Source organism: Eptatretus burgeri, chromosome 10, assembly GCF_056783735.1.
Source record: "Eptatretus burgeri isolate ZD-2024b chromosome 10, Ebu_testis_v1, whole genome shotgun sequence".
Taxonomy (NCBI): Eukaryota; Metazoa; Chordata; class Myxini; order Myxiniformes; family Myxinidae; genus Eptatretus; species Eptatretus burgeri.
This window is the reverse complement of record NC_140970.1, coordinates 107,458,164-107,484,818: the sequence shown is the minus strand read 5'-3', so window position 1 is coordinate 107,484,818 and position 26,655 is coordinate 107,458,164. Positions and strand designations below refer to the sequence as shown.

The following is a 26,655-nucleotide window of genomic DNA, read 5'->3' as shown; positions in this document are numbered from 1 at the left end:
TCAATCGCGGCAGTCCCAGGGCCTGCGAGACGCAGCTCTGGGCCGAAGAGCGGGAGCGGAAAGGTGATCCGGCCCAGAGTGGGGATGCTGCACACGATGGCCTTCCGCTCCACCTGCTCGACTCAGGAGAATTTGATCTGCACATGTGCCAAGAAACGAGCTGGGGCATTGCTCGAGTGGGATCCATTCATATACTCTTTTGTGGTTGTTACTTAATTCTACCCCCTTTTGTTTTTTCATGGATCTTCAGTTTCACCCTCACCGTCACCGTCATTTGTTGCTTTTCTACATCTCCCTCCCAATCGACTCATCAATATATACAATGGAATCCTTTTCATCACTGAAGTCAAATGACTGACGATGTTGTGTTATGACATCGAGAATCATTTACAATCTGAAACCCCAAAGAAGAAAATGATTATTCATGTTACAAATCAGATTCAATTTTCATGTTTCACTTGAGATATTCATCTGATTCTTGATTAAGTATGGAAGAGGGTTAGGAATGGGGCATAACACGTGTACACTCAAGGTTGTTGTTCGGATGCGACAGTTCACCATTTCCGCGTCCCTGACAGAGGCCAAGCGTGAATCCATTTGTCTCCATCAAGTCTGCAGCTCCAGAACACGAACTAATGAACGCCAATTGAATTTGCTGAAAATTTTCAGCTTGAGCGTCTCAATCTTGGTTACATTATCTCAACACCAAATGAAATAAGTACCTCGTGGAGGGCAGAGAAGGTCAATCGGCCCAGGCAATCCCACATAGATTATGTGTGACTTGTCACAGAGTGGATAATATGCACCTTCATTTGGAGTGTGTGTCTGTGTTTCCATTGATGTCATCGTCAGTTAGAAACCTTATAATGTAAAGCAGCATAACAAGCATTCATCATGCAATTCCCACATTTTCTTTCCAAAGAGCCTTTGCCATATTTCACTTCACCTCTGCCATTATATCATGGTTCACCACTTTCTAGCCCAAACACTTTTCTCCAATTTTCAGATCACCATCCAAATTTGGACTGGGGTGAGCAAATCGTGTTGAGACCTTATTACCTTGTTTCTCCACCGGCTAAACGCCATGTTTCACCAAACGATATGGGGCACAAGGCAGAGCACTATCGTTAGAATGTGATCACAACTAATAATTACATTAGCAACTGAACCCAACTACCTGGAGTCTCGTGTTTTGTGATTGGTTAGTACGCTCCGTTAATTAATCGCTGAGTGCAAACCCGGCCGAGGCCAGCTTACCTGCACTGTGCTATGATATCCAAGACGTCGGCATCGTGATGTCCTCATTTGATATATCCCGACATGAGATCGGCGTACTGCTTCCAAGCATTGGCTGTTTGTAAAACTTCCATCCGAAGTCTTCTCCCTCCTCTGTTGTAGGAATTTAAATAGCCTGGCTATGTTCACCACAGCATGAGGATTTTCTCCATGTTTTCTTTCCTTGCGACAGATGAGCAGAGACAACCAGAGGCACGCGTGCTATACCTCGCCTCCTGCTACAGAATCCCAGAGAATCCAGGCTGCCGTTGAATGGAGATGTGAGGCACAACTGAGCAGAGTGACCCAGAAGCCGAGACACAAGCCCCTAAAACTGCCTGGGAAATGAGATCCTGACTCCAGAGATTTCAAATTTGCTGTACATGTTCATAATTAATTCAGGAACATTGATAATTTCATTACATTTCTTTCTTTCAGGACTTATCAATAAATGATGGGCCTGTGTGCAGCTCAGGCTATCTCCAACTTGACATGAAAGGGCTACAGCGCACGAGCTTTCACATGGAAAAGTGAAGCTCAGTGTCACAATACTAATATAATCGAAAGGCAGTTTTGTGTGGGCTACTCGAAAACGATTCACTGCAAGCCAAAGCAATTTAGAGAAATTGAATCTGGGGTTGCTGAAAAATCCCCCCTTGGCCACTTTTCAGCCAACTTCAAACTTGACATCCCAAACCTCATAGAGTAGTGCAGGACCGGTTGTGCACACCTCTACAGAGCCACCTCCATGGGACAACAAAATAGTGGAGATGCTGATTAGCTTGAATGTAATAATTCTGCAATAACATTGTTCACCAATTCGATCCGTTATGATGACTCCTTTAATATAGTGATGCTATAATTGACTCATCTTCACATACTTATAATTGACTGCAAACTACACAACATTGGCTGCACTCCTCAAACCGCCTGAGTCTGAGGAAGTGCATGAAAAACAAGCCGTAAAGGATGAAAAATGAATGAGAGTCCTTACAAACATCTATTACCATGATCACCTATTAATAATTCAACCCTGATTTTAATTACCTAATTACCTCGATCCCTTTCCTTTTCAATTACACAAACCTAAGTCGTTTTAAAATTAATATTAATTAACACTCAATTACTCTCATCCACTGCTTCATGAAAGAGTTATTTTTTTAATTGGATGAATGCTTGTAATCAGGAGGTGGAAGTGGTCCGGGCGGCCCGTGCGTGGTTTCAGGCACAGCGAGGTGGCACGCACGAAACACCCACAGCAGTTGTGAGAAAAGGCAGCTGTAAATTGCACGCGATACCTGCATCACTCTCTGGCGTTTCATTCCTCCACTGCAAGGAGTAGATGACGGACCACCATGGTCACTGCGGAATGGAATCAACAGGATGTTGATCGAGATGTGCGCAACACCAAGGGAAGCAAGGAGAAGTTCACCTTTCAGTTTTCGTTAATGTTTCGTTGGAGCAGAAGAGTGTGTGTGCGTTAACGCCGACTTTTACTACGACGAAGGGTTCATATCTGATTCGTCAGGTCACAGCGGCCGTAACTATGTTTCATATGGAGAAAGTCCACAACATTGTTCCTTACAGACAGAGTCCATAACTATGTTCCTCACAGACAGAGTCCATAACTATGTTTCTTACGGACAGAGCCCATAACTATGTTCCGTACGGAGAAAGTCCACAATATTGTTCCTTACAGACAGAGTCCATAACTATGTTCCTCACAGAGAGAGTCCATAACTATGTTCCTCACAGAGAGAGTCCATAACTATGTTCCTGACGGACAGAGCCCATAACTATGTTCCGTAAGGAGAAAGTCCACAACATTGTTCCTTACAGACAGAGTCCATAACTATGTTCCTCACAGACAGAGTCCATAACTATATTCCTGACGGACAGAGCCCATAACTATGTTCCGTACGGAGAAAGTCCACAACATTGTTCCTTACAGACAGAGCCCATAACTATATTCCTTACAGACAGAGTCCATAACTATGTTCCTTACAGACAGAGTCCATAACTATGTTCCTCACAGACAGAGTCCATAACTATGTTCCATATGGAGAAAGTCCACAACATTGTTCCTTACAGACAGAGTCCATAACTATGTTCCTTACAGACAGACTCCATAACTATATTCCTTACCGAGAGAGCCCATAACTATGTTCCTTTCAGACAGAGCCCATAACTATGTTCCTTACAGAGAGAGCCCATAACTATGTTCCTTTTAGACAGAGCCCATAACTATGTTCCTTACGGAGAGAGCCAATAACTATGTTCCTTATGGAGAGAGCCCATAACTATGTTCCTTACGGAGAGAGCCAATAACTATGTTCCTTACGGAGAGAGCCCATAACTATGTTCCTTACGGAGAAAGCCAATAACTATGTTCCTTACAGACAGAGTCCATAACTATGTTCCTTATGGACAGATTCCATAACTATGTTCCTTATAGACAGAGCCCATAACTATGTTCCCTATGGAGAAAGTCCACAACATTGTTCCTTACAGACAGAGACCATAACTATGTTCTTTACAGAGTCCATATCTATGTTCCTTATGGACAAAGTCCATAACTATGTTCCTTACAGACAGACTCCATAACTATGTTCCTTACCGAGAGAGTCCATAACTATGTTCCTTTTAGACAGAGCCCATAACTATGTTCCTTGCGGAGAGAGCCAATAACTATGTTCCTTACGGAGAGAGCTCATAACTATGTTCCTTACGGAGAGAGCCAATAACTATGTTCCTTACGGAGAGAGCCCATAACTATGTTCCTTACTGAGAGAGCCAATAACTATGTTCCTTACAGACAGAGTCCATAACTATGTTCCTTATGGACAGATTCCATAACTATGTTCCTTATGGACAGATTCCATAACTATGTTCCTTATAGACAGAGCCCATAACTATGTTCCCTATGGAGAAAGTCCACAACATTGTTCCTTACAGACAGAGACCATAACTATGTTCTTTACAGAGTCCATATCTATGTTCCTTACAGACAAAGTCCATAACTATGTTCCTTATAGACAGAGACCATAACTCTGTTCCTTATGGACAGAATCCATAACTATGCTCCTTATGGACAGATTCCATAACTATGTTCCTTATAGACAGCGTCCATAACTATGTTCCTTATGGACAGATTCCATAACTATGTTCCTTATAGACAGAGCCCATAACTATGTTCCCTATGGAGAAAGTCCACAACATTGTTCCTTACAGACAGAGACCATAACTATGTTCTTTACAGAGTCCATATCTATGTTCCTTATGGACAAAGTCCATAACTATGTTCCTTACAGACAGACTCCATAACTATGTTCCTTACCGAGAGAGTCCATAACTATGTTCCTTTTAGACAGAGCCCATAACTATGTTCCTTACGGAGAGAGCCAATAACTATGTTCCTTATGGAGAGAGCTCATAACTATGTTCCTTACGGAGAGAGCCAATAACTATGTTCCTTACGGAGAGAGCCCATAACTATGTTCCTTACTGAGAGAGCCAATAACTATGTTCCTTACAGACAGAGTCCATAACTATGTTCCTTATGGACAGATTCCATAACTATGTTCCTTATGGACAGATTCCATAACTATGTTCCTTATAGACAGAGCCCATAACTATGTTCCCTATGGAGAAAGTCCACAACATTGTTCCTTACAGACAGAGACCATAACTATGTTCTTTACAGAGTCCATATCTATGTTCCTTACGGACAAAGTCCATAACTATGTTCCTTATAGACAGAGACCATAACTCTGTTCCTTATGGACAGAATCCATAACTATGCTCCTTATGGACAGATTCCATAACTATGTTCCTTATAGACAGCGTCCATAACTATGTTCCTTACGGACAGAGTCCTTATTAATGTTCCTTACAGACAGAGCCCATAACTATGTTCCTTACAGACAGAGTCCATAACATTGTTCTTTACAGAGTCCATAACTATGTTCCTTACAGACAGTCCATATTAATGTTCCTTACAGACAGAGCCTATAACTAAGTTCCAAGCAGAAAGAGCCCATAACAATGTTCCTTGCAGACAAAGCCTTGAAGAAAAACACACAAACACAAACACACATGCCTTGATATCACTGTGACTCACTTTACTGGTGATTATAGCAATAAAGGTTAACATGGTATATGTATTACATTGGTATAAACATAAACCCAATGGGTGACTGATGAGGGAAATACTATAGAGTTGAAATGTCACCACCAAGAGCCAAACAATAACAAAATTATAATACTAACATCATTAAACATTTCAAAATCTTATTTTATATATAATGAGTAAAAAAAGACATAAAATGTCATAGCCCCCATTGTTTTAGTCATTTTGCTGTTTGAAGTTAAAAGGCTAGCCCATGTTTATTTACAACTAAAACGGCCACAGTCTAGCAGTCAGCCATCTTTTATTAGATCGCAAAATAGAGCTAGGGGCACGTGTGTGCTATCATGTACATCATGTACTGTACTTGTGTCTAGGTTGAACAAAATCTGACCATGCATATCTGAGAAATGGTTGGGGGCACATTTAAGGAACAAAATGGCCACCAGTCGGCCATCTTGGATCTGATCTCGAAAAAAAAATGAAGTGCTTATGGAAGCCATCATTCTTTATCTGGGTATCAAGTTTGAACAACATCGTTAAATGCAAGTCTCAGAAATGGTTGAGGACGTGTTCAACATCAGGTTTTTTTTACAACTCAAATGGCTGCCAGTCGTCCACCTTGGTTCTGATGTCGAAGAAAAATGACGTCCTTATGCAAGCCATCATTTGTTATCTGTCTGCTAAGGTTGAACAAGATTGGTAATGCATTTTCGAGAAATGGTTGAACACTTGTTCGACATGCAGTTGTTTTTTTTACGACTAAAATGGCCACCACTCGGCCAAATTGGATCCGATGTCGAAAAAAAAATGACGTGCATATGTAAACAATCATGTGTTGTCATTGTGCCAGGTACAAATAAAATAAGTCCATACATGTCTGATATATGGTTGCGGACGCACGCACGCACGGACACGAAAATCTAGACCAAATCCATAAGCCCCCCGTTTCAGACTAAGTCCAACGGGTTTAATAAAGTTCGCTTACTTGTGACAAGTGATGTTTTTGGTCACTTTTAACTGGCAGGAATGCCTGATTGCAGACAGAAGCACAACACAACACCAGCTGTTTCACTGAAACCAGTGCAGCTGACCAGCCTCTGAGGGTGTTCCAAGATGGTGGGTCGCTGGTACCACTCGCCGCCTGTTGTTAAAAAAAATTAAAAAAAGTTTCATGTTTTATATACTTTGTTATTTTGATATGGACTAAATCGATTTATGTTATTAAATTGTTATAATACTCGGTTCATTTGATTTGGATGATGGTTTGGATATATATTACTTTTGGAATGGTTCTGTCCAGTGTCCATTTCCTCCCCCCCCCCCCCCCTCATGGATCCTCATGAACTGGGCTAGTTTGGTTGAGTTCACATTTACATTCGATTTCTTTACCTAATAAAACACTTAATGTTTTATAATTTTGTTTATTTGGGGTTGCATGCACAAGCCCAGAGACAGAGTAACTTCCTCGTGATGGAATCACCATCATGGCTCAGCAGTTCTTGAGGGCGGTCGGACTACAGTTTGACATTGTGTTTTTTCAGAGGGGAAGAAGTACAAGAAGTACAAATTGGCGTTTTAGCGATCTGTCGATGTGCTACTTTAACGATGTATTTTAGCCTCTTTTTAAGTCATTGGTATCTCCCATGTTCAGAAACAGAAACCCATGGTAGTTCAGAAAACACTCGAGAATAAAAGGTATGGCTTTTAAATGCTTACGACTTCAGTCTTTAGTAGTTTCTGAATGGGCGGCCATTTTTTCCCCCGATCTTTCCTCCATATGGAGAACTACTGTACTCATTATTAGCAACTGTCCAAACATCTAGACACTGTGAATATAATTGACTTGTTTTCAATGAAGCCGTTGATACCCCGAAGATCGTTTGGGACAATCGGGCCCAGGCACTGCTTTGGGCCCAGCTCAAAAAAAAGGAGATGAAAGGATTCCGTTGAGAGCGACATGTTGGCTACGAGAGTAGAGCAAGTCAGTAATCCATTTGTGGAGTTGGCTTTGGATGTCATAGGCCTTGGATGCCATAATATACTGTATGAACATGTAACAGAAAGAACAATGAAGGCAAAAAACAGAACCTTGAGGAACACCTGCATTGATGCTCTGTATGGGAGATGATTGTTCCTCATGCACCATGGAAATTTTCTGATAAGTAACAAATTTCAAACATCAACTCATCCTGGGAATTCTTTCAAAGAAACTTGCTCTCCCTCATGCACAGATTTATCCCCTCTCGTATTCAGTTGTCCTACCCTTCCTCCCGCCCTTGGTTTACTGAAGCTTGTGGCGAGGCAGTTGTCCTGAAACAACTTGCCTTTGCCTCATGGAAAGCAAACCCAACTGAGGGCAATCTCAGTTCTTTCCACAAAGCTCGGAACAAGTGTGTATCTACCCTCAGGAGAGCCAGAAAACAACATCTTTCTCATCTCAAGTCTGAACTCTCAAACCTCTCTCCCTCCTCAAAATCCTGGTGGCGTTTAATCAAATCTGTTTCTGGTGTATGTTCCCCCTCAATCCCCTCCCTTACCTCAAATGGCCGCACTGCTGATTCCACACGTGATAAAGCTGAATGTCTAAACTCGGTGTTTGCAGCTAAATCTTGTGTCCTAAACCCATCACTATCTCTACCCACTTTACCCAGTCGCACCCAACTGTCCCTGGACTCTGTATCCTTTTCTCCTGACAAGGTGGAGAGCTTGCTTTCAAACCTCGAGTCAGATTCTGCAACCGGTCCAGACGGCATCAGCCCACGTGTCCTCAAAGCCTGCTCTTCTGCTCTTGCTCACCCTCTCTCTGTTCTATTCACCCTCTCATTTGCCCAAGGTCATCTGCCATCTGCTTGGAAATCTGCTAACATCACTGCCCTGCATAAAAGGTGCAAAAACAGATCCCTGTAACTACAGACCAATCAGCCTTCTCCCAATCATCAGCAAGGTGATGGAATCCATCATCGCCTCAGATATGAAATCCTTCCTCTTCTCCAATGGCTTGATTTCCAATCATCAATTTGGTTTCAGACCAGGTCACTCTACCCTGGATATGCTGCTTCTGCTCTCCCATCAATGGATGGAGGTCCTCAATGCCAGACAGGAAATCCGAGCCGTATCCCTGGACATATCACGTGCTTTTGACACAGTCTGGCACCCTGCCCTACTCACCAAAGTCTCTTCCCATGGTATTCAAGGCCATCTCCACTCATGGCTCGCAGACTTCCTCTCCTGTCGCAGTCAACGTGTGGCCCTAAATGGAGTTCTTTCATCCCCTCTTCCTGTGCAGGCTGGAGTTCCTCAAGGTAGCGTTCTGGGCCCTGTTCTTTTTCTGGTTTTCATCAATGATCTCTCGGACTCTCTGGAAAATCCTCTATTTCTCTTTGCCGACGACTCCACCCTCTGCCGTACCATTCTGTCATCCCTCAGACCGGCAAGCAGCAGCTTCTTCACTCACTGCAGATCTGGATAAAATCACAAACTGGTCCAACACGTGGAACATGTCTTTCAATCCAGACAAATCTCACACTCTCACTATGTCTCTTCGAAAGGACCGTTTACAAAACCCCCCCATCCACTTTCTCAACAATCCTCTGGAAGAAGTCTTTTCTTTCAAGCTTCTAGGTCTCACTATCTGCCATGACCTTTCCTGGGAAAGTCACATTTCCAACCTCGCCTCAAAAGCCAGTCGCCGACTGTGAATCCTCCGTCGTGCTAAGTCCTTCCTCGGCCCTCTTGAGCTCCTGACCACTTACAAAGCTTTTGTCTGTAGCCTGATGGAGTACTGCTCTCCCCTTTGGGCTGGTGCTCCTGCCTCCCACCTTTCTCGGCTTCACGCTGTCGAAACCAGGGCATTTAAGATCATCGGCATCTCCCGCAATGAAGCTGAGTCTTTGGGCCTCTCACTCAATCACCACAGGTTGGTCAGTGGTCTTTCTGTCTTCTACCGACTCCTCTCCAGCCTTGCCCCCCCTGCTCTCTCTGCGATTTATCCCCACCACATTTCCACAGGGCGCTCAAGGTCCGCCAACAACCCCCTTCTGGTAAAACTACCAAAATCACGAATCACTGCTCATCTTCACTCTTTCATTCCTCTTTTTTCCCGCCTTTGGAATAAACTTCCTCACTCTATTCTTTCCCATTCTTCCCTCCAGGCTTTCAAAACAGCTGTTCACCACCACCTCTTATCTTCCCCCATCCAAATCCTCGATCTTTTCTACCCCCGATAATCCACCCAAGCCCTCTTCCTTCATTTCTCCTGCTTTTCTTCCTGAAAGTCCCTGAAATGTCCATCTTCTCTTCGCCATGTTCCCCGTCCCATCCCCATCCCTCTCCCTTCCACAGTTCACCTAATGTGTCTGTTCCCCACTGTTTTGTCCCTTCCACTCCCGCCCCTCTTGTCTCATGCCTCCTTGCTGTGAGTTGTGTGTTAGCTCTCATACGAGCCTCGACCAAGGTATACAAAAAAAAAAAAATGCAGAGATATTAGCAAGCAGTTGTCTAGAGATACCAGAGGACTCTATCTTATCCTCTGTGCCACACTTTATTGAAGGCCATTGAGATGGCAAGAGCAACCATTCTGGCTTCACCACAGCACCCCAAAGCCCCAGTAATGTGCTCAGTCATGAAGAATAAAAGATCAGCAGTAGACCAAAAATGTCTAAAGCCATACTCCACATCAATTCGAAGATCGTTGTCTTCCATGTGACCCATAAGTTATTGATTAACCAGAGAGATTCAAAGACCAAACTCATGATGGGAAGTAGCTAATAAGGTGATATTTAGTAGGATTAGACTTCTCCCCAGAACCTTTGTACACTGTCAAAACAGATTCCAGTTTTCAACAAGATGGGAATACAGGCTTCGACAAACACAGATTGTATAATTTTGAAAGAACAGAAGACAGTTCAGGAAAACATGTGTTCAGGATAACCATGGGAATTCCATCAGAACCAGTGGCTTTCAAGACATCAATAGCATGAATGATCTTTGCCACTCTCTTGGGTTTAAAAGTAACAGTGAAACATTAGCATTAGCCAAAGAGGGACAACCGGGCAAAGACAGAAGACTTGTAGACTTCCTTTTACCAACACACCAACATCCATCCATCCATCCATTGGGACCACACTCTGTGCAGAGCGTTGGTGCTGCCTAAGCAGTCTCCTTGGCTATTGTACACAATCCTGGACGGGTCACCACTCCAACACAGGATACCAGCAAGCTGGCACTCATTTTGGTGACCTCAGAAAGATGACAGGCAGAGTTAACCCAACTTGGTATTAATTCAACAGCCAAAGGGGATTTGAGCTCAGGATCCTAGGAACCCAAGCCCACCACCCTGGTGTTAACTTAAGTACTTAACCATTAAGTTAACACCAGGCATAACACACCAACCTAACTTGGAATTAAGTTGGACAGGGCCCTTACTTTCCGTAAGCATGTTGAGGATGTGGCTGGAAAAACGGCAGCAAGTGTCAACCTGCCAAGGAAACTAGCAGGTCATGACTGGGGATCAGACTTGATAACCCGACACTCAACCACACTGGCATTGATGCATGCTCCAGCAGAGTAGTGTTGCTGCGGGGGTGGCAGAAGCATGCACACAAGGAAAGTGGATGTCCAGCTCAATTCTTCTCTGAGAGTCATTAATGGCTGCCTTAAACTGACACCCACCCACCACCTACCTCTGCTCGCTGACATCCCACCTCACCACCTAAGGTGAGAAGCAGCAACTAGACAATGTGCACTTAAAGCTTTTGACTCTGAAGTTCATCTTCTCTACTGTCAAAACAAATTGTCTGAAGCAAGGAAACATGCACCGCTGGTACACTGCTTCGGAGTTGAAGGGCAGTATTTATTCTATACTGTCCCAGTTGCTGAAGACACAGACTCTGCTGCTATCACCTCATTAAAAGTCATTTTCATGTCAAAAGTGAACACTGTTGGCAAACGACATAAATGTTGTCAGTGAGCACAAAGAATGGGTGAATGAACTGCACAGTATGTTGCTGCTTTACGTGAACTCATTGCTAATTTGGAAATCTCTCTGACAAGATAAAAGAGCAGCTCATTTGAGAAATCCCTTATACCTCGCATATTCCACAAGTGAAGGTGGACCACAGTTGATTGGAGTGCAGCGCAGCGGAGGGTCAGCAACAGGGATTGTAACACCCCCGTTGATGTCCAACTCGACAGCTGGTGGATCAGCCTGGTACAATAACCGCTCAAAGTAACCGGACCAGCGGGCCTTCACTTCAGACTCCGACTCCTCCTCTGTCAAGAGCCTACCACTCTCTGCTCTCACTGCAGTGCTCTGAGGGATGGACGCAGCAGGCAGCACGCAACATGCAGTGCTTGGACTGCGATGAATGCAATGCGCGAATTCCCCTGCAAGCGGGACGAGAATCACCTGTCCACAGGTGATGCTCATGCTCTACCCCTCACAGAGTCTTCACACGCACATAGGCCTCCTCCTTGTGCACCCTTAGTGCATGTACAGTTTTATGCCTCAGCTCCCCGAACAGCTCTGCAGCTATGCCATTCAGCCTGGCCCTGCGACTCTGGTCAATGGTCGACAGGGTCCCTTGAGAGACAAAAAAACACTCGTTCTTCTGTTTGCCCTGCGGTGAGTTCCAAGACATCAACCGGCAGGCAGGCAACATCAAGGACGGACGGTGGTCTTGAAGGCACTCCACAACTCTTCAGGACCACCCAAAGCACCCAGACCTCCCAAATCAGGTCCATTCAGCCTGTTCGCAAACTCCTCCTCAGCTACCCTCTCATCCTTGAGCTTGCCAACATCCAGCCTAGGCTAGCCTAGGCTGTCTTTATATACAAGTGACACACAACCATTCTTCTGCGACTGCTGACTTCTTCATTGTGCCTTCTGGAACTCCTATACTTGGCATAGACCTCTTCACTGCTCTCAAACTGGATATTGTCAATTGATGTGTTTCTCCTGCAAAAGTGCCAATCATTTCAGTTCATAAAACATCAGTCCACCAGACATCTGACTGACTCTAACTCCATTGAAACCGCAGACCATTCAGAAGGGTTTTCACACAACGTGAAAACAAGGCCTGATGTGATGCCATTTCAGCAGATGCTTTGCCACTGACCCCCTTGTTGGCCATGATGCCATCTCACAAGAATCGATAAAACTGGAAGTCAGGAGTAGGAGAAAAAATAGACTCCTCTGAATGGGTTTTGCCTATCTTCGTTACGCAGAAGAAAACTGGAGCGATAATAATGTGAGAAATGCCTCTGTGTGGATCTGAATGAGCCCAGTAAGTCAATTGTAATGGACATTCAACCACTCCCACATATTGAGGAGGTCTTTGTCGATCTCTGTGCAGTGAGAATGTTCTCTAGTCTTGATATTCAGAGTGCATATCATCAAGTGTTCTTGCATGATGAAAGCAGAGACCTTACGTGAAGCAGAGACCGATCTATTGGCTGTCGAGGCGTCACATGGCCCACACGTGATCCGAGTGGAGAAAATTCAAATGAGAGAGCGCAGGGAATGCATCGATTTTCAAGATGAAAATACACAATAACTGCAGCTAATTGAGTGGAGAACTTTTGGATTCAAATGTATTTGGATATATACTATCATATCATCAGGTTTTGTCTACCCCCCCCCCCCCCCGATGAGTGGAACGAAACTGCACGATACAGCTTACGGCTGATGGCCTATTGTGCTGTGCTGTCCATCCGTCACTCCGCGAATGCCGCCAATGCCACTCCTGTGTGTGCCATCATCTCTGAGTTTCATGTGTCTGCCTCCAAGGAAAAATGCTCGTTGATCCAGCCTGGTCGGTATTAACCACCTGTCCACCACAATTGGTTTGGGTGATTAAACTTAACCGGCCAAGAACCGCGACAATATGTTATGCTTAATAAACGAACACACACACAAGAACTCATGTCAGAACACATGTACACACAATGACACAACAGAGTTTGCAACGTAATCCGCTGGCACATCTGCAAAAACTTTGATATCGCAGTTCCAGAAAATTTGTGGGAATTTTTGGGAACCAAAAGCAATCACTTAAAATATGGATGTACCTACCGCTAATGTATGACCTAATGATCCTATAGAGCATGAACATTGAAAACAAAGCATTGTGACCAAATATCATACATCGGTACAAAAAAAGAGAATAAGGCATTGCTGATTGAGGTGTTAGTACCAGTGATTTTGGACTAAACGATGCAGAAATCAAGAAAACGACCAAATACCAAGACATCAAGAATGAAGTGAAAAGATCCTGGAAGCTGAAGAATGCCAAAGTTGTAACAGTGATAGCTTGAGCTACAGGAATTATGACAAAGAACCTCACAGAGAAATTAAACATAGAAGCAATACCCCTGGGTGCTCGCCTGGTCGAGGCTGGGTAAGATAACCAGGCAATCACTGGAAGGTATTGATGATGCACAAAATATATAACTAAACGGAGAAGAAAGTAAATACCTATGGATGTTTTTTTTAATGTCGTGAACCAAGTTTGGTACATCAAGGGTGGTGAAGATGGTGGTCAGGTTTCATTGGAATTGGGTGTCTAGTTTTGGAGAAGAAAGCAAATATATTTTGGGGGGCAACCTGCCTTAAACCCCCTTCGAGCCCGATTTTTCTAATGTCATGAACAAACTCTGGTACGTCATGGGTGATGAAAGTTGTCGTGAAGTTTCATCGGAATTGTGTGTATCATTTCTGAGAAGAAAGCAAATAACTCTTTGTGGGTGGGGGGAGGGGGGTTGGAGTTAAGGAGCAGTTATGGAGTTTTAGAGTTATGGAGGAGACACACACACACAGATTTAATAGTATATATAGAAAAGATTACAGAAGGTCAAATATGTCCGAATTGGACAAATGAACACTTTCCACTGAGTTGGAACTGCTTGTAGAACTGCGAGCAGAGCCATGGATGAGGAGGGAGAAGGGAGGGGACGGGAGAGGGGAAGAATGAGACTGTATAGAGGTTTGCAAAAAGGGGAGTGGGTAGGGGGAGGAACATGATTTGAGGGGGTGGGAAGAGAGGGAGGAGTGATGAGAGGAAAGAAAGTGTGTGTTTGAGATATTGAGGAGTGTGCTGAATGAGAGTGTGAGGCAATTGTTCGGTTGGAATGGAGAACACAGATGTTTGAAAACCATACAGTTTGGGATACCAGGGGAGGAACTATTAGTAAAGCAGAGGGCAGTGGAGAGGTGCTAAGAGAGGAGGAGGATGAGGTGCAAGATGGGAGGAGTAAGGTAGGAGTATAACAGGGGAGGAGTCAGGAGGAAGTAGATTTAAGGAGGTGGGAAGGAGTTAGGAGAAAGTAGATTTAAGGAGGTGGGATGAATTTTAAGGTAGTAGATTTAAGGAGGTGGGGAGGAGTAAGGAGAAAGTAGATTTAAGGAGGTGGGGAGGAGTTTAGGAGAAAGTAGATTTAAGGAGGTGGGGAGGAGTTTAGGAGAAAGTAGATTTAAGGAGGTGGGGAGGAGTTAGGAGAAAAACCTGGTGTTGGCTTTGTGGTTAGGGTAGCGGCTTGGGATCCAAAAGGTCCTGAGTTCAAGCTCCATTGGCTGCTTGAATTAATACACACCAGGAGGTTGACTCAGCCTGTCATCCTTCCGAGGTCGGCGAAGTGAGTACCAGTGTACTGGGCCCGGTGTATGCCCCGGTTAGAATCGGTGTACCATATCCCTGTGTTGTAAGAGGCGACCAGGTTGTGTCAGGAAGGGCATCCGGCGTAAAACCTATGCCAAATCATTATGCGGATGATAACGGATGATCCGCTGTGGCGACCCCTAACGGGAACAACCGAAAGAAGAAGAAGAAGAAGAAGAAGAAGGGAGGAGTTAGGAGAAAGTAGATGTAAGGAGGGGGGGAGGAGTAAGGAGAAAGTAGATTTAAGGAGGTGCGCGTCAACGAGACGCCGTCTGGTCAACGATTGACCGTATCCTTGCTCTTTCGGTCCTCACCGAACGCAGACGAGAGTTTCGGCAGGGGCTGCTTGCAGCTTATGTTGATCTCTGTAAAGTGTTCGATTCAGTGAATCGGGATGCCCTCTGGAGGATTCTTGGTCTTCGTGGGGTGCCACCAAAACTGATTGATCTGATGTCTGAACTCGACTCTGGTACTGAGAGTGCTGTGAGATGTGGTGATACCATCTCTGACTTGTTTCCAGTTGTTACTGCAGTTTGTCAGGAGTGTGTACTGGCCTTCACACCTTTCAGCACTTGAATGGACTGGATTCTCTGGAGGATGTCAGAGAGATCAAGCTGCAGTGCATCATTTGGGAATGTCAAGATTTCTGACCTTGATTTCGCAGATGATGCAGTCATCTTTGCGGAGACTTTAGATATCCTTTTGAGGGACCTCGAGGTACTGAATGAGGAGTCGGAGCCCCTGGGATTACGGGTTTACTGGGTCAACACTAAAATCCAGGCTTTCAATGACATCTTGGATGCTGCTGTCCTGTCTGTGCCTGTTTGTGGTGAGGATGTTGAGGTCGTGGAGAGATTCACTTACCTTGGCAGTGAAATTCATGTCTCTGCTGGCTGTGAGTCAGAGGTCAACAGACGGCTGGGTCGGGCCTGGGGAGTCATGGATTCACTAGATCATAGGGTGTGGCGCTACCGGTACCTGTGTGGGACGGCGAAATTCCGAGTCTTCAGGTCCTTGGTGCTTCCAATCTTGCTCTCTGAATGTGAGACTTGGACTCTGACCAAGGATCTGAGAGGGAGACTTAATTCCTCTGGTACCAGGTCTCTTCGAAGAATCCTTGGCTATCATGGTCACACTTTGTGCCCAACGAGCGGTTGCTGAGAGAGACTGAAATGAGATTTGTTACCTGCATAGTCCGTGAGTGTCAGTTGTGGCTGTATGGACAATGTGGCTCGTTTTCCTGATGATGATCCTGCTCACCAGATTCTCTCAGCGAGGGAGTCTCATGAGTGGAGGAGGCCAATGGGCCAACCACGTGCCTCGTGGTTGCATCAGGTTGATCAGCATCTCAAGGAGATGGGGATGGGCCAGGCATCTGCCTGGTGGATGGCCAGATGGACGCCCCTGGAGTACCGGAGGAAAGTGGACGCAGCGACGCACTGCTCTGGCGCATGCTCCCGTACCTGACCTGACCTGATGAATTTGCACTGAAGTTGGAAAAAAAAATTAACGATTGATGGAAGATGAACAAGCATTGCAAAATGGGATGTTAAACATTTGTAGGTCAGAGATACATTTAAATACGTTGTGGGAGGGATGGAATACTGGAGAGTTAAGATAATGGGCGTTGAAACAAATGAAATTTTTAGACGTGGAATGAAAGAAAGGTCGAATTGAACTCAGGCTTTTGAAGAAGAAGAAGAAGAAGAAGAAGAGAAGAAAAAGAAGAAGAAGAAGAAGAAGAAGAAGAAGAAGAAGAAGAAGAAGAAGAAGAAGAGAAGAAAAAGAAAAAGAGGCCAGGAAGAGGAAGTTCTGTGGAATGGAGAGGGGTGGGGGCGGGGTACATGGGGTAAACGTTTTCATACACAGGGTCCATTTTGTAAACGTGGCATGCTGAGCTTCCTGGCATGGTGTGACAGGATCCTCCTGATTGTGGTTTGGCTTGGAGTCATTCTGGAGCGACAATGTCCTCAAAGTAATACATATACTCAGTGTTGTATGATTAAACACCAATGAGCATCTCGTTGTGATTGACCATCATTTTGTCATTGTAAAAGACCATTTTTAAAGTTCTGGGTTCCAAAGAATATCACGAAGAAAGGAGTGAAACACATCCCAGTTAGCTTTGCTATACTGTGAAACTGTTCAGTGAAAAGGAGAAGCAGGGGTTGAGTGTGATGAATAGGTAATACGAACAGCAATGGTGACACGATGTGAGTTACCTAGTGGGGCAAGACTTTCAGCAGCACAATCACAAGGGCTAGAACACAAAAACTGATCACGAAGGTATCAGTAAAACGATCTTGAATATGGGTTGGAGATGAAATTACCTCGGTAAGATCATGAGACAGGATGAAGTTGTATATATTCATTCCTGGGACATCAGTTCAATGAGATTAGCCTCGTCATTCTTTGTGGTGGACATGAAAATCACCCAAGACCACAATCTTTGCAGTTGGATGATGGGAGATAGCCACATCAATGCTATTGGAAACAGAATCTAAAACAGTGCAGTTGGGTGAAGATCTGTGACTCTGCATGTCGTGCTTACAGATTGTTGTTTTTCTTAGGCCTTTATTGAATGGTCTGAAAATGTCAGTTGTAAACGGGGCATGCTGAACTTCCTGGCATGGTGTGACAGGATCTTCCTGATTGTGGTCTGTCTCGGAGTCAATCTGGAGCCACAATGTCCGATAAGTAATACATATACTCAGTGTTGTATTATTCGACACCGATGATTATCTCGTTGTGATTGACCATCATCTTGTCTTGCTGAGGTCCTTCTGTGCCTTACTGCAGTAAGACGTCGTGTCTCTTTGCAATAATCTTGGGATGTGTTCGCTGCGTATGCATTATGCATGTCTATAATTGATCGCATGCTTTCGGGAAAGCATGTAGAACATGCTCATCACATTGCAATATCATTATAATATGGCTCATCACAATACTTTAACCATGTCACAGTAATTGCATATTGGTCACTGATGATTGAATTGAAAACAGACTTAAGAAGAAGAAGAAGAAAAAGAAGAATTAGGTAAGATTCGGTAAAGGAAAGATGAAAGAAAGGATCGAGAAGGTGTATGATGAATACCTTCACGATCAAAGTCAAATTGGAAATGTGGATTGGGAAAGAGTGGAAGGAAGGAAGAGGAAGAGGAGGTAGAGGAAGTCACGTGGTTATGGGAGGTACACTACAAGGCCAAAAGTATGCGGACACCCCTTCTAATGAGTGAATTCGGCTATTTCAGGCACACCTATTGCGACAGGTGTATAAAATCAAGCACACAGCCATGCAATCTCCATGGACAAACATTGGCAGGAGAATGGGCCGTACTGGGGAGCTCAGTGACTTTAGCGTGGCACGGTCATAGGATGCCACCTTTCCAACAAGTCAGTTCATCAAATTTCTGCCCTGCGAGAGCTGCCCTGGTTAACTGCAAGTGCTGTTGTTGTGAAGTGGAAACGTCATGGAGCAACAACAGTTCAGCCACGAAGTGGTCGGCCACACAAGCTCACAGAACGGGACCGCAAAGTGCTGAAGTGCGTAGCGCGGATAAATCGTCTGTCAGTTGCAACACTCACCACCGAGTTCCAAACCAACTCTGGAAGCAATATCAGCACAAGCACTGTTCGTCGAGAGATTCAATAAATGGGTATCCATGGCCGAGCAACCGCGCACAAATCTAAGATCACCATGCGCAATGCCAAGCGTCGGCTGGAGTGGTGAAAAGCTCACCGACATTGGACGCTGGAGCAGTGGAAACTCGTTCTCTGGAGTGATGAATCACGCTTCACCATCTGGCAGTCTGACGGATGAATCTGCGTTTGGCGGATGCCGGGAGAACGCTACCTGCCCGAATGAATTGTGCCAACTGTAAAGTTTGCTGGAGGATGAATAATGGTCTGGGGCTGTTTTTCATGGTTCAGGCGAAGCCTCTTAGTTCCAGTGAAGGGAGTCTTAATGCCACAGCATACAATGACATTCTAGACGATTCTGTGCTTCCAAATTTGTGGTAACAATTTGGGGAAGGCCCTTTCCTGTTTCAGCATGACAATGCCCCCCCATGCTCGAAGTGTGGTCCACACAGAAATGGTTTGTCAAGATCGGTGTGGAAGAACTTGACTGTCCTGCACAGAGCCTTGACCTCAACCCCATGGAACACCTTTGGGATGAATTGGAATGCCGACAGTGAGCCAGACCTAATCACCCAATATCAGTGCGAGACCTCACTAATGCTCTTTTGGCTGAATGAAAACAAATGCCCGCAGCCATGTTCCAACATCTTGTGGAAAGCCTTCCCAGAAGTGTGGCGCTTTTATCGGTGCAAAGGGGAGGGACCAAGTCCACATTAATGTTCATGATTTTGGAATGAGATGTTGGATGAGCAGGTGTCCACATACGTACTTTTGGCCATGTCGTGTATAAGGTGAGAAGGGAAAATATGTATAGATTTTTATTTTTATTTTAAGACATCAAACAGAGGGTATAGTTGGGCAGTATTGAAAGAGTAGTGGAGAGAATGTGGTGAAAATTAAAAAAACGAAGGTTATGAGTAGCAAATATAATAAACATGATCGTGCACACAAACAAGGAAATGATGAGGCCTCAAGGAACTCGAAACAAAAACATCGATGAAAACCCAATCAGCACAAGTTTTCAAACAAAATCGAACTAGAAACACACAGTAAACAGGGAGATAACAAAATAACAGGAAAAACACAACAAAAAACAACTGGCAAACTTATCGTTGAGAAAGTCGGCGGAGACCCTGAAGAACGCCGCCATTGCTCAAGAACCGGAACCGGAACCGGAAGCGAGTTTTAGGAAACCTTCAGATACTTTTTATTCTTGAGTGTATCGAGTATTTTGCTTAATATTTTTCAATGAAGAAACGATTGATGTATTCAGTGCTTTTCACAAGTCGGCATCACATGATCAAGGTTGTGGGAAGAAATGTCAGTCTGTTGCGCAACTTTGCATTGTCAGTCTCATCACATACGTAGGGACTGTGGACACCTGTAACGATTCCCATTACATATCCAGGGACTGTGGACACCTGTAACGATTCCCATTACATATCCAGGGATGGTGGACACCTGTAACGATTCCCATTACATGTCCAGGGACTGTGGACACCTGTAACGATTCCCATTACATGTCCAGGGACTGTGGACACCTGTAACGATTCCCATTACATGTCCAGGGACTGTGGACACCTGTAACGATTCCCATTACATATCCAGGGACTGTGGACACCTGTAACTATTCCCATTACATATCCAGGGACTGTGGACACCTGTAACGATTCCCATTACATGTCCAGGGACTGTGAACACCTGTAACGATTCCCATTACATATCCAGGGACTGTGGACACCTGTAATGATTCCCATTACATGTCCAGGGACTGTGGACACCTGTAACGATTCCCAATACATATCCAGGGACTGTGGACACCTGTAACGATTTCCATTACATGTCCAGGGACTGTGGACACTTGTAATGATTCCCATTACATGTCCAGGGACTGTGGACACCTGTAACGATTCCCATTACATATCCAGGGACTGTGGACACCTGTAACGATTCCCATTACATGTCCAGGGACTGTGGACACCTGTAACGATTCCCATTACATGTCCAGGGACTGTGGGCAACTGTAATGATTCCCATTACATATCCAGGGACTGTGGACACCTGTAACGATTCCCATTACATGTCCAGGGACTGTGAACACCTGTAATGATTCCCATTACATATCCTGGGACTGCGGACACCTGAAACGATTCCCATTACATATCCAGGGACTGTGGACACCTGTAACGATTCCCATTACATGTCCAGGGACTGTGGGCACCTGTAACGATTCCCATTACATATCCAGGGACTGTGGACACCTGTAACGATTCCCATTACATATCCTGGGACTGTGGACACCTGTAACAATTCTTATTCCAGCGTGGGATTTCGACTTGATGCACGTTTCGACCAGGGTACCTTTTCGACCCAGGTAGTTTCGGAGCTCATATCATTTCTTTTGTATGGAAGCACATCATGTTCAAGGTAAGAATAATAAAAAAATCTTCAGATCGAAATCCCGACTTAAAATCTTTAATAACTCGTAAAACATTACTATCCTTCAAACTGGCAGGCTTACACTTTAATGGGATGTGTATGACCAAGAATATGTCAGGAAATCATCAGGTAATAAATTCCCAATTTTGTTCGGGGAAGAACTCTTGGTGCTCTGCTTTAAGGGTGGAGTCGATCCAACCTGAAAGAATCTCTGCCCCCACCAACTTGAAACTCCCCTGCGAAAAGAACCTCCCATCCCCTCTTTGAAATCCCTCGTGATGTGTGTGTGTGTCTGTCTGTCTGTCTGTCTGTGTGTGTGTGTGTGTGTGTGTGTGTGTGTGTGTGTGTGTGTGTGTGTGTGTGTGTGTGTGTGTGTTTGTGCGTGCGTGCGTGCGTGTGTGTGTGTGAGATTTTCATGTTACGTTATCCAAAAGCCGCACAGCATAAACTACAAAAAGTCAATATAACATTATGTTGAAAAAGAAAGCATAACACACCATCATGGCTGTAAACTCACGTCAATGCACTTACCAACACATGAATGAAATGCCCACTAAAATATTATATCTTAGCAAAGTTGTGGGGAAGGTGTTGGAGACATTAATAAAGGACCAGATGAGGAACCATTTAAATAAATACAAACTAATTAAAGGTAGTCAACATGGGTTTACCAACGGTAGTTCCTGTTTAAAAAATCTTTTAGAGTTCTATGAAGCAGTGTCTGGGTGGATGAGGGAAAGGCAGTTGACATAGTATATGTAGACTTTAAGAAGGTATTTGATAAGGTACCACATCGGAGGTTGTTAGTCAAAGTGAGGGCTTGTGGAGTAGCTGGTCTGGTAGCTAATTGGATTGTAAACTGGTTTAGTGATGGGAAGCAAAGAGTGGCTGTGAGTGGGAGGATGTCTTGCTGGGAGGATGTAAGTTGCGGGGCATCTCAGGGATCAGTACTTGGACCATTACTCTTCATTATTTACATCAATGATTTGGACAATGGGGTGAAGTGTAAGCTTTCCAAATTTCCAGATGACACAAAGCTTGGAGGTGAGGTGGAGAGCAGAGGGGGTGGTGATCAGATACAGGAAAGTGTTGATACTTGTATAGATTGGGCAAAAGATTGGCAGATGGAATTTAACCTGAGCAAGCGTAAGGTGTTGGGGATGGGAGAGAAAAATGAAAATAGAGATTACAGGATGCAAGGGGTAATTTTGGAGTGTGTTACACAGGAGAAGGATCTGGGGGTGGTAATAGATATGGGAGGTAAGGAGGCAGCACAGTGCCAGGTAGCTGTAGGTAAATTAAATCGGGTTTTAGGTTGTATTCGGAGGGGGATCATTTATATATCAAAAGAGGTGATGTTAACATTGTACAGGAATTTAGAGAGGGAACATCTATTGTGTGCAGTCCTGGTCACCACAACTCAGGAAGGACATCGATGCCACAGAGAAGGTTCAGTGCAGGGCTACTAGATTGATTCCGGGCCAAGCTAGACTCAGCTATGAGGAGCGGCTGAAGGAGACAGGGCTTCATACACTAGAAAGGAGGTGGTTACGAGAAGATATGATGGAGATGTTTAAGATAATGAAAGGTATTGATAAAATAACTGGAGATGAATTATTCAACAGAGTAGACAGTGATAAGACCAGGGGCAATAGCCTGAGAGTAAAGAAGAGGAGAGTTAAGACGGTAGTGAGGCAGGGGACTTTTACTCAGGGAGTAATTAATGCATGGAATGTTGTCCCTAGAAAGGTAGTGGCAGCAGAAAAAAGTGGATAAGTTTGAATTAGAAGTAGATAGGTACCTGGAGGTTATGGAGATTGATGGGTATGGGGATGTTGATCAGACTTTTAGGGAGTTTGAGCAATGATGGATGATTGTGTGAATGTGTATGGAGTGCTGTTGGTGGGGGTCTTGTTAAGGGGGGTTGTGTGGTTGATGTTACGTGTTTTTTAATCAAGCTCATGCCCCCTCCCCTGAGGCGAAGAAGAAAAAGAAAAAAGAAAAAATACAAAAACTCCAAAAACTTTAAAAAAAAAAAAAATAATAATAATAATAAATTTAAAAATCAATGCATTTTTTTTTCATTTTCTTCCTTGGATCTTGTGTGGATTGGTTGTTGTGGTGTTCCTGCAGGCATGATGGGCTGAACGGCCTCCACCTGCGTTGCATTTCCTTATATTTCCTTGTGTAAAGTGAAAGTACATGGGGCGTTGCAAAGGTTCTCCAAACCGGAAACCCACAATACTCCAACATCCACCGAAATATAGTACAGCGAGGTGATGCTACATGATAGGAGAGCTGTTTGTCTGTGTCACCATTTTTCTCAGAGATGGTTGAATGGATCTTCATCAAACTTTCAGAGGTTCACGTTTGAGCCCCGAGGAGTGGTTTCAGGAAAGAAAAAATAATTAATTAATTAATAATGAAAATTTTGATTAAAAAGAAAGTTTTTTGTGTTTTATTTTATTTAAATAATCGCTCTTTAGTACCCGAAGCCTTTGTAGCTATGTGACAGGTAATATCAAATGATTCCCAACCACACTCCTTCGTAGGTGTAACGAAGTATTTTAGGCCCCGACCAAAAATATACCGGGCGATGTCGGTTACTCCTGGAAGCTTAAAATAAAATACATTTATATTTTCTTACTAATCACATACAAGTTGTGATCACGTCAAAAAATTGCTCATTTGAGGTGAGACATCTACGATCAAATTACGATGAAAAAAAAATAAAATCACCACGTTAACTTGGTTCATTTAAACTACAGGATGTATAGTTGGAGTGTATATTTGGTGAAGTTAGCTAAGATAGTAACGTTTTTTTCTGCAACGTCTTTTTTCAGATTTCATAGTTATGTGGTTATGTGAGCAGTAAAATTACCTTTAAATCGATGTATGGGTTGTGTTTGTACTATTTTTCGGTTTATGAATGATAAGCACATTTGAGAGGTCACGTGACTCCTTCACCGATCTCACCAATCATGGTAATGTTTTAATGAACTGTTATTTTTCACATTTGATGACCAAATTTGATGATAGGAATTCACCACTTCACCAATTATATAGTAGTATAGGTATCCGGGTTGAAATCCGAAGAAAATTGGGCTTTTTCTGAAGCATTGAGCTCAGAGGAGTAGGATCACAAACAAACACAAGCATTTCACTTTTATTTACAGACTAGCATATACCACCCGTCGCTTCACTGATGGGGATACTAAAGGGGGAAGGGAGAAAAAGAGGGGGGGAAGAGGGCCAGAGGGGTCGGGGAGCAAGGAGGGTTGGGGGAAGGGAAAACAGTGTGAGGTGAGAGGAAGGGAAGGCAGACGTGTGGTGGAGCATTCATTACAATTCCTACTCTTCATCAAAATGTTTCTGCAGAGAACAACAGTGAAGATGGAAACAAAAAAATGTCTGAAATACATTTTCTACAGGTCAGACTACAAACATGGTCTGGACATAAACACCACCAGAAACGTCCGGAGCCAAGCCATCCAGAGACAAACACCGCCGGAACGCATCAAGAGACCAACACCGCCCAGAAGCGTCTGTAGACCAACACCGCCAGGAAGCATCCGGAGACCAACACCACCAGGAAGCATCCGGAAACCAACACCGCCCGGAAGCGTCCGGAGACCAACACCTCCCAGAAGCATCCGTAGACCAACACCGCCCGGAAGCGTCTGGAGACCAACACCCCCCGGAAGCGTCCAGAGACCAACATCGCCCAGACATAAACACCATTCAGACATAATCACCTTCCAGAGAGAGAGAGAGAGAGACAGAGACAGAGACAGAGACAGAGACAGAGACAGAGACAGAGACAGAGAGAGAGAGAGAGAGAGAGAGAGAGAGAGAGAGAGAGAGAGAGAGAGAGAGAGAGAGAGAGAGAGAGAGAGAGAGAGAGAGAGAGAGAGAGAGAGAGAGAGATGGAAGTAGGGTCCTGAACTGTTTTGGGAGGGGATAGGGCAAGGATGGGACAAAGAGAGAGAGAGAGAGGGGTGGGGGTAGGGGAGGTAGCATGGAGAAAAACACGCACGCACACACGCACACTTGGCCAATATCAGCAATTTTTGGGGAATGGGCAAGTTGGAGTCAGTGTGATTACTGACTACAGTACTGACTGTATCCAACCCAGAAACCTTAAGCAGCTTTCACAGAAAAACAACATTGTATTTATATAGACGTTTCAGCGATATGTTCACAAACATTATTCTTTATATACAGCTACGTGTGATGGGTGGAAAAAAAATTGGGGCGGGAATTTACAAAACATATGTTAATATGGCAAATGGCTCAGATATCGGGTGTTATCAGCTTCGAAACTCACAGAAAGATACTCCATCACGTTTCTGAAGCAAACCCTGTTCATATCAAGATCACCAACTGCTTTAGAAACAGCCGCAAGGACAAAGAAAAATGTGATCGCTCGTACGCTGCTGAGGTTAAAAGTTACAACCTACTATACCTGTACATCTGGACCTCCATCCTTGCCACACGAGGTTAGTGTGTTACGTCTATTGACCTCTGACTCACAGCCAGCAGAGACATGAATATCACTGCCAAGGTAAGTTAATCTCTCCACGACCTCAACATCCTCACCACAAACAGACACAGACAGGACAGCAGCATCCAAGATGTCACCGAAAGCCTGGATCTTAGTTTTGACCCAAGAAACCCGTAATCCCAGTGGCTCCAACTCATCATTCAGCACCTTGAGGGCCCCCAAAAGGATATCTAGATTCTCCACAAAGATGACTGCATCATCTGCAAAATCAAGGTCCGAGATCTTGACATTCCCAAACGATGCACTGCAGCTTGATCTCTCCGACATCCTCCCTAAAATCCAGTCCATACAAGTGCTGAAAAGTGTGGGGGCCAGTACACACCCCTGACGAACTCCAGTAACAACTGGAAATAAGTCAGAGATGGTACCACCACACTTCACAGCACTCTTAGTACCAGAGTAGAGTTCAGACATCAGATCGATCAGTTTTGGTGGCACTCCACAAAGACCAAGAATCCTCCAGAGGACATCCTGATTCACTGAATCGAACGCTTTACAGAGATCAACATAGGCTGCAAGCAGCCCCTGCCGAAACTCTCGTCTGCGTTCGGTGAGGACATGAAGAGCAAGGATACAGTCAATCGTTGACCTCTTTGGTGTAAAGCCTGACTGCTCTGGAGGCTGGTGCTCAAGCAGATGGTGGCGAACCCTATCAAGAATTATCTGAGCAAAGACCTTGCCCGGCACTGAGAGCAGCGTCACCCCTCGGTAGTTGTTGCAGTCTTGGCGATCACCCTTCCCTTTCCAGAGAGGAACAACAAGACCCCTCTTACAATCAGTTGGGATGATGCCTGTGTTCCAGGCAGAGCACAAAACTGCATGCAACGGCACGAGTGCAGCATTTCACCAGCCTTGAGAAGTTCAGCATGGATGCCACAAATCCCTGGAGCTTTGCCCCATTTCAACTGGTTCACCGCAGCCTGTGTTTCCACAAGCGAAGGTGGACCACAGTTGAT

The 26,655-nt window shown here is 44.4% G+C and overlaps 1 protein-coding gene across 1 annotated transcript in view; it reads left to right on the top strand.

The window, feature by feature from the left end:
• Nucleotides 1-6,719, top strand: part of LOC147019384 (uncharacterized) — a 63,738-nt gene extending 57,019 nt beyond the window's left edge. Inside the window, exon 3 of the mRNA XM_085899872.1 lies at nt 1,469-6,719. Coding sequence (XP_085755998.1) covers nt 1,469-1,624 — 156 coding nt within the window. The 3' untranslated portion in view covers nt 1,625-6,719. The remainder of the gene's footprint in view (nt 1-1,468) is intronic.
• Nucleotides 6,720-26,655: the final 19,936 nt, after the last annotated feature.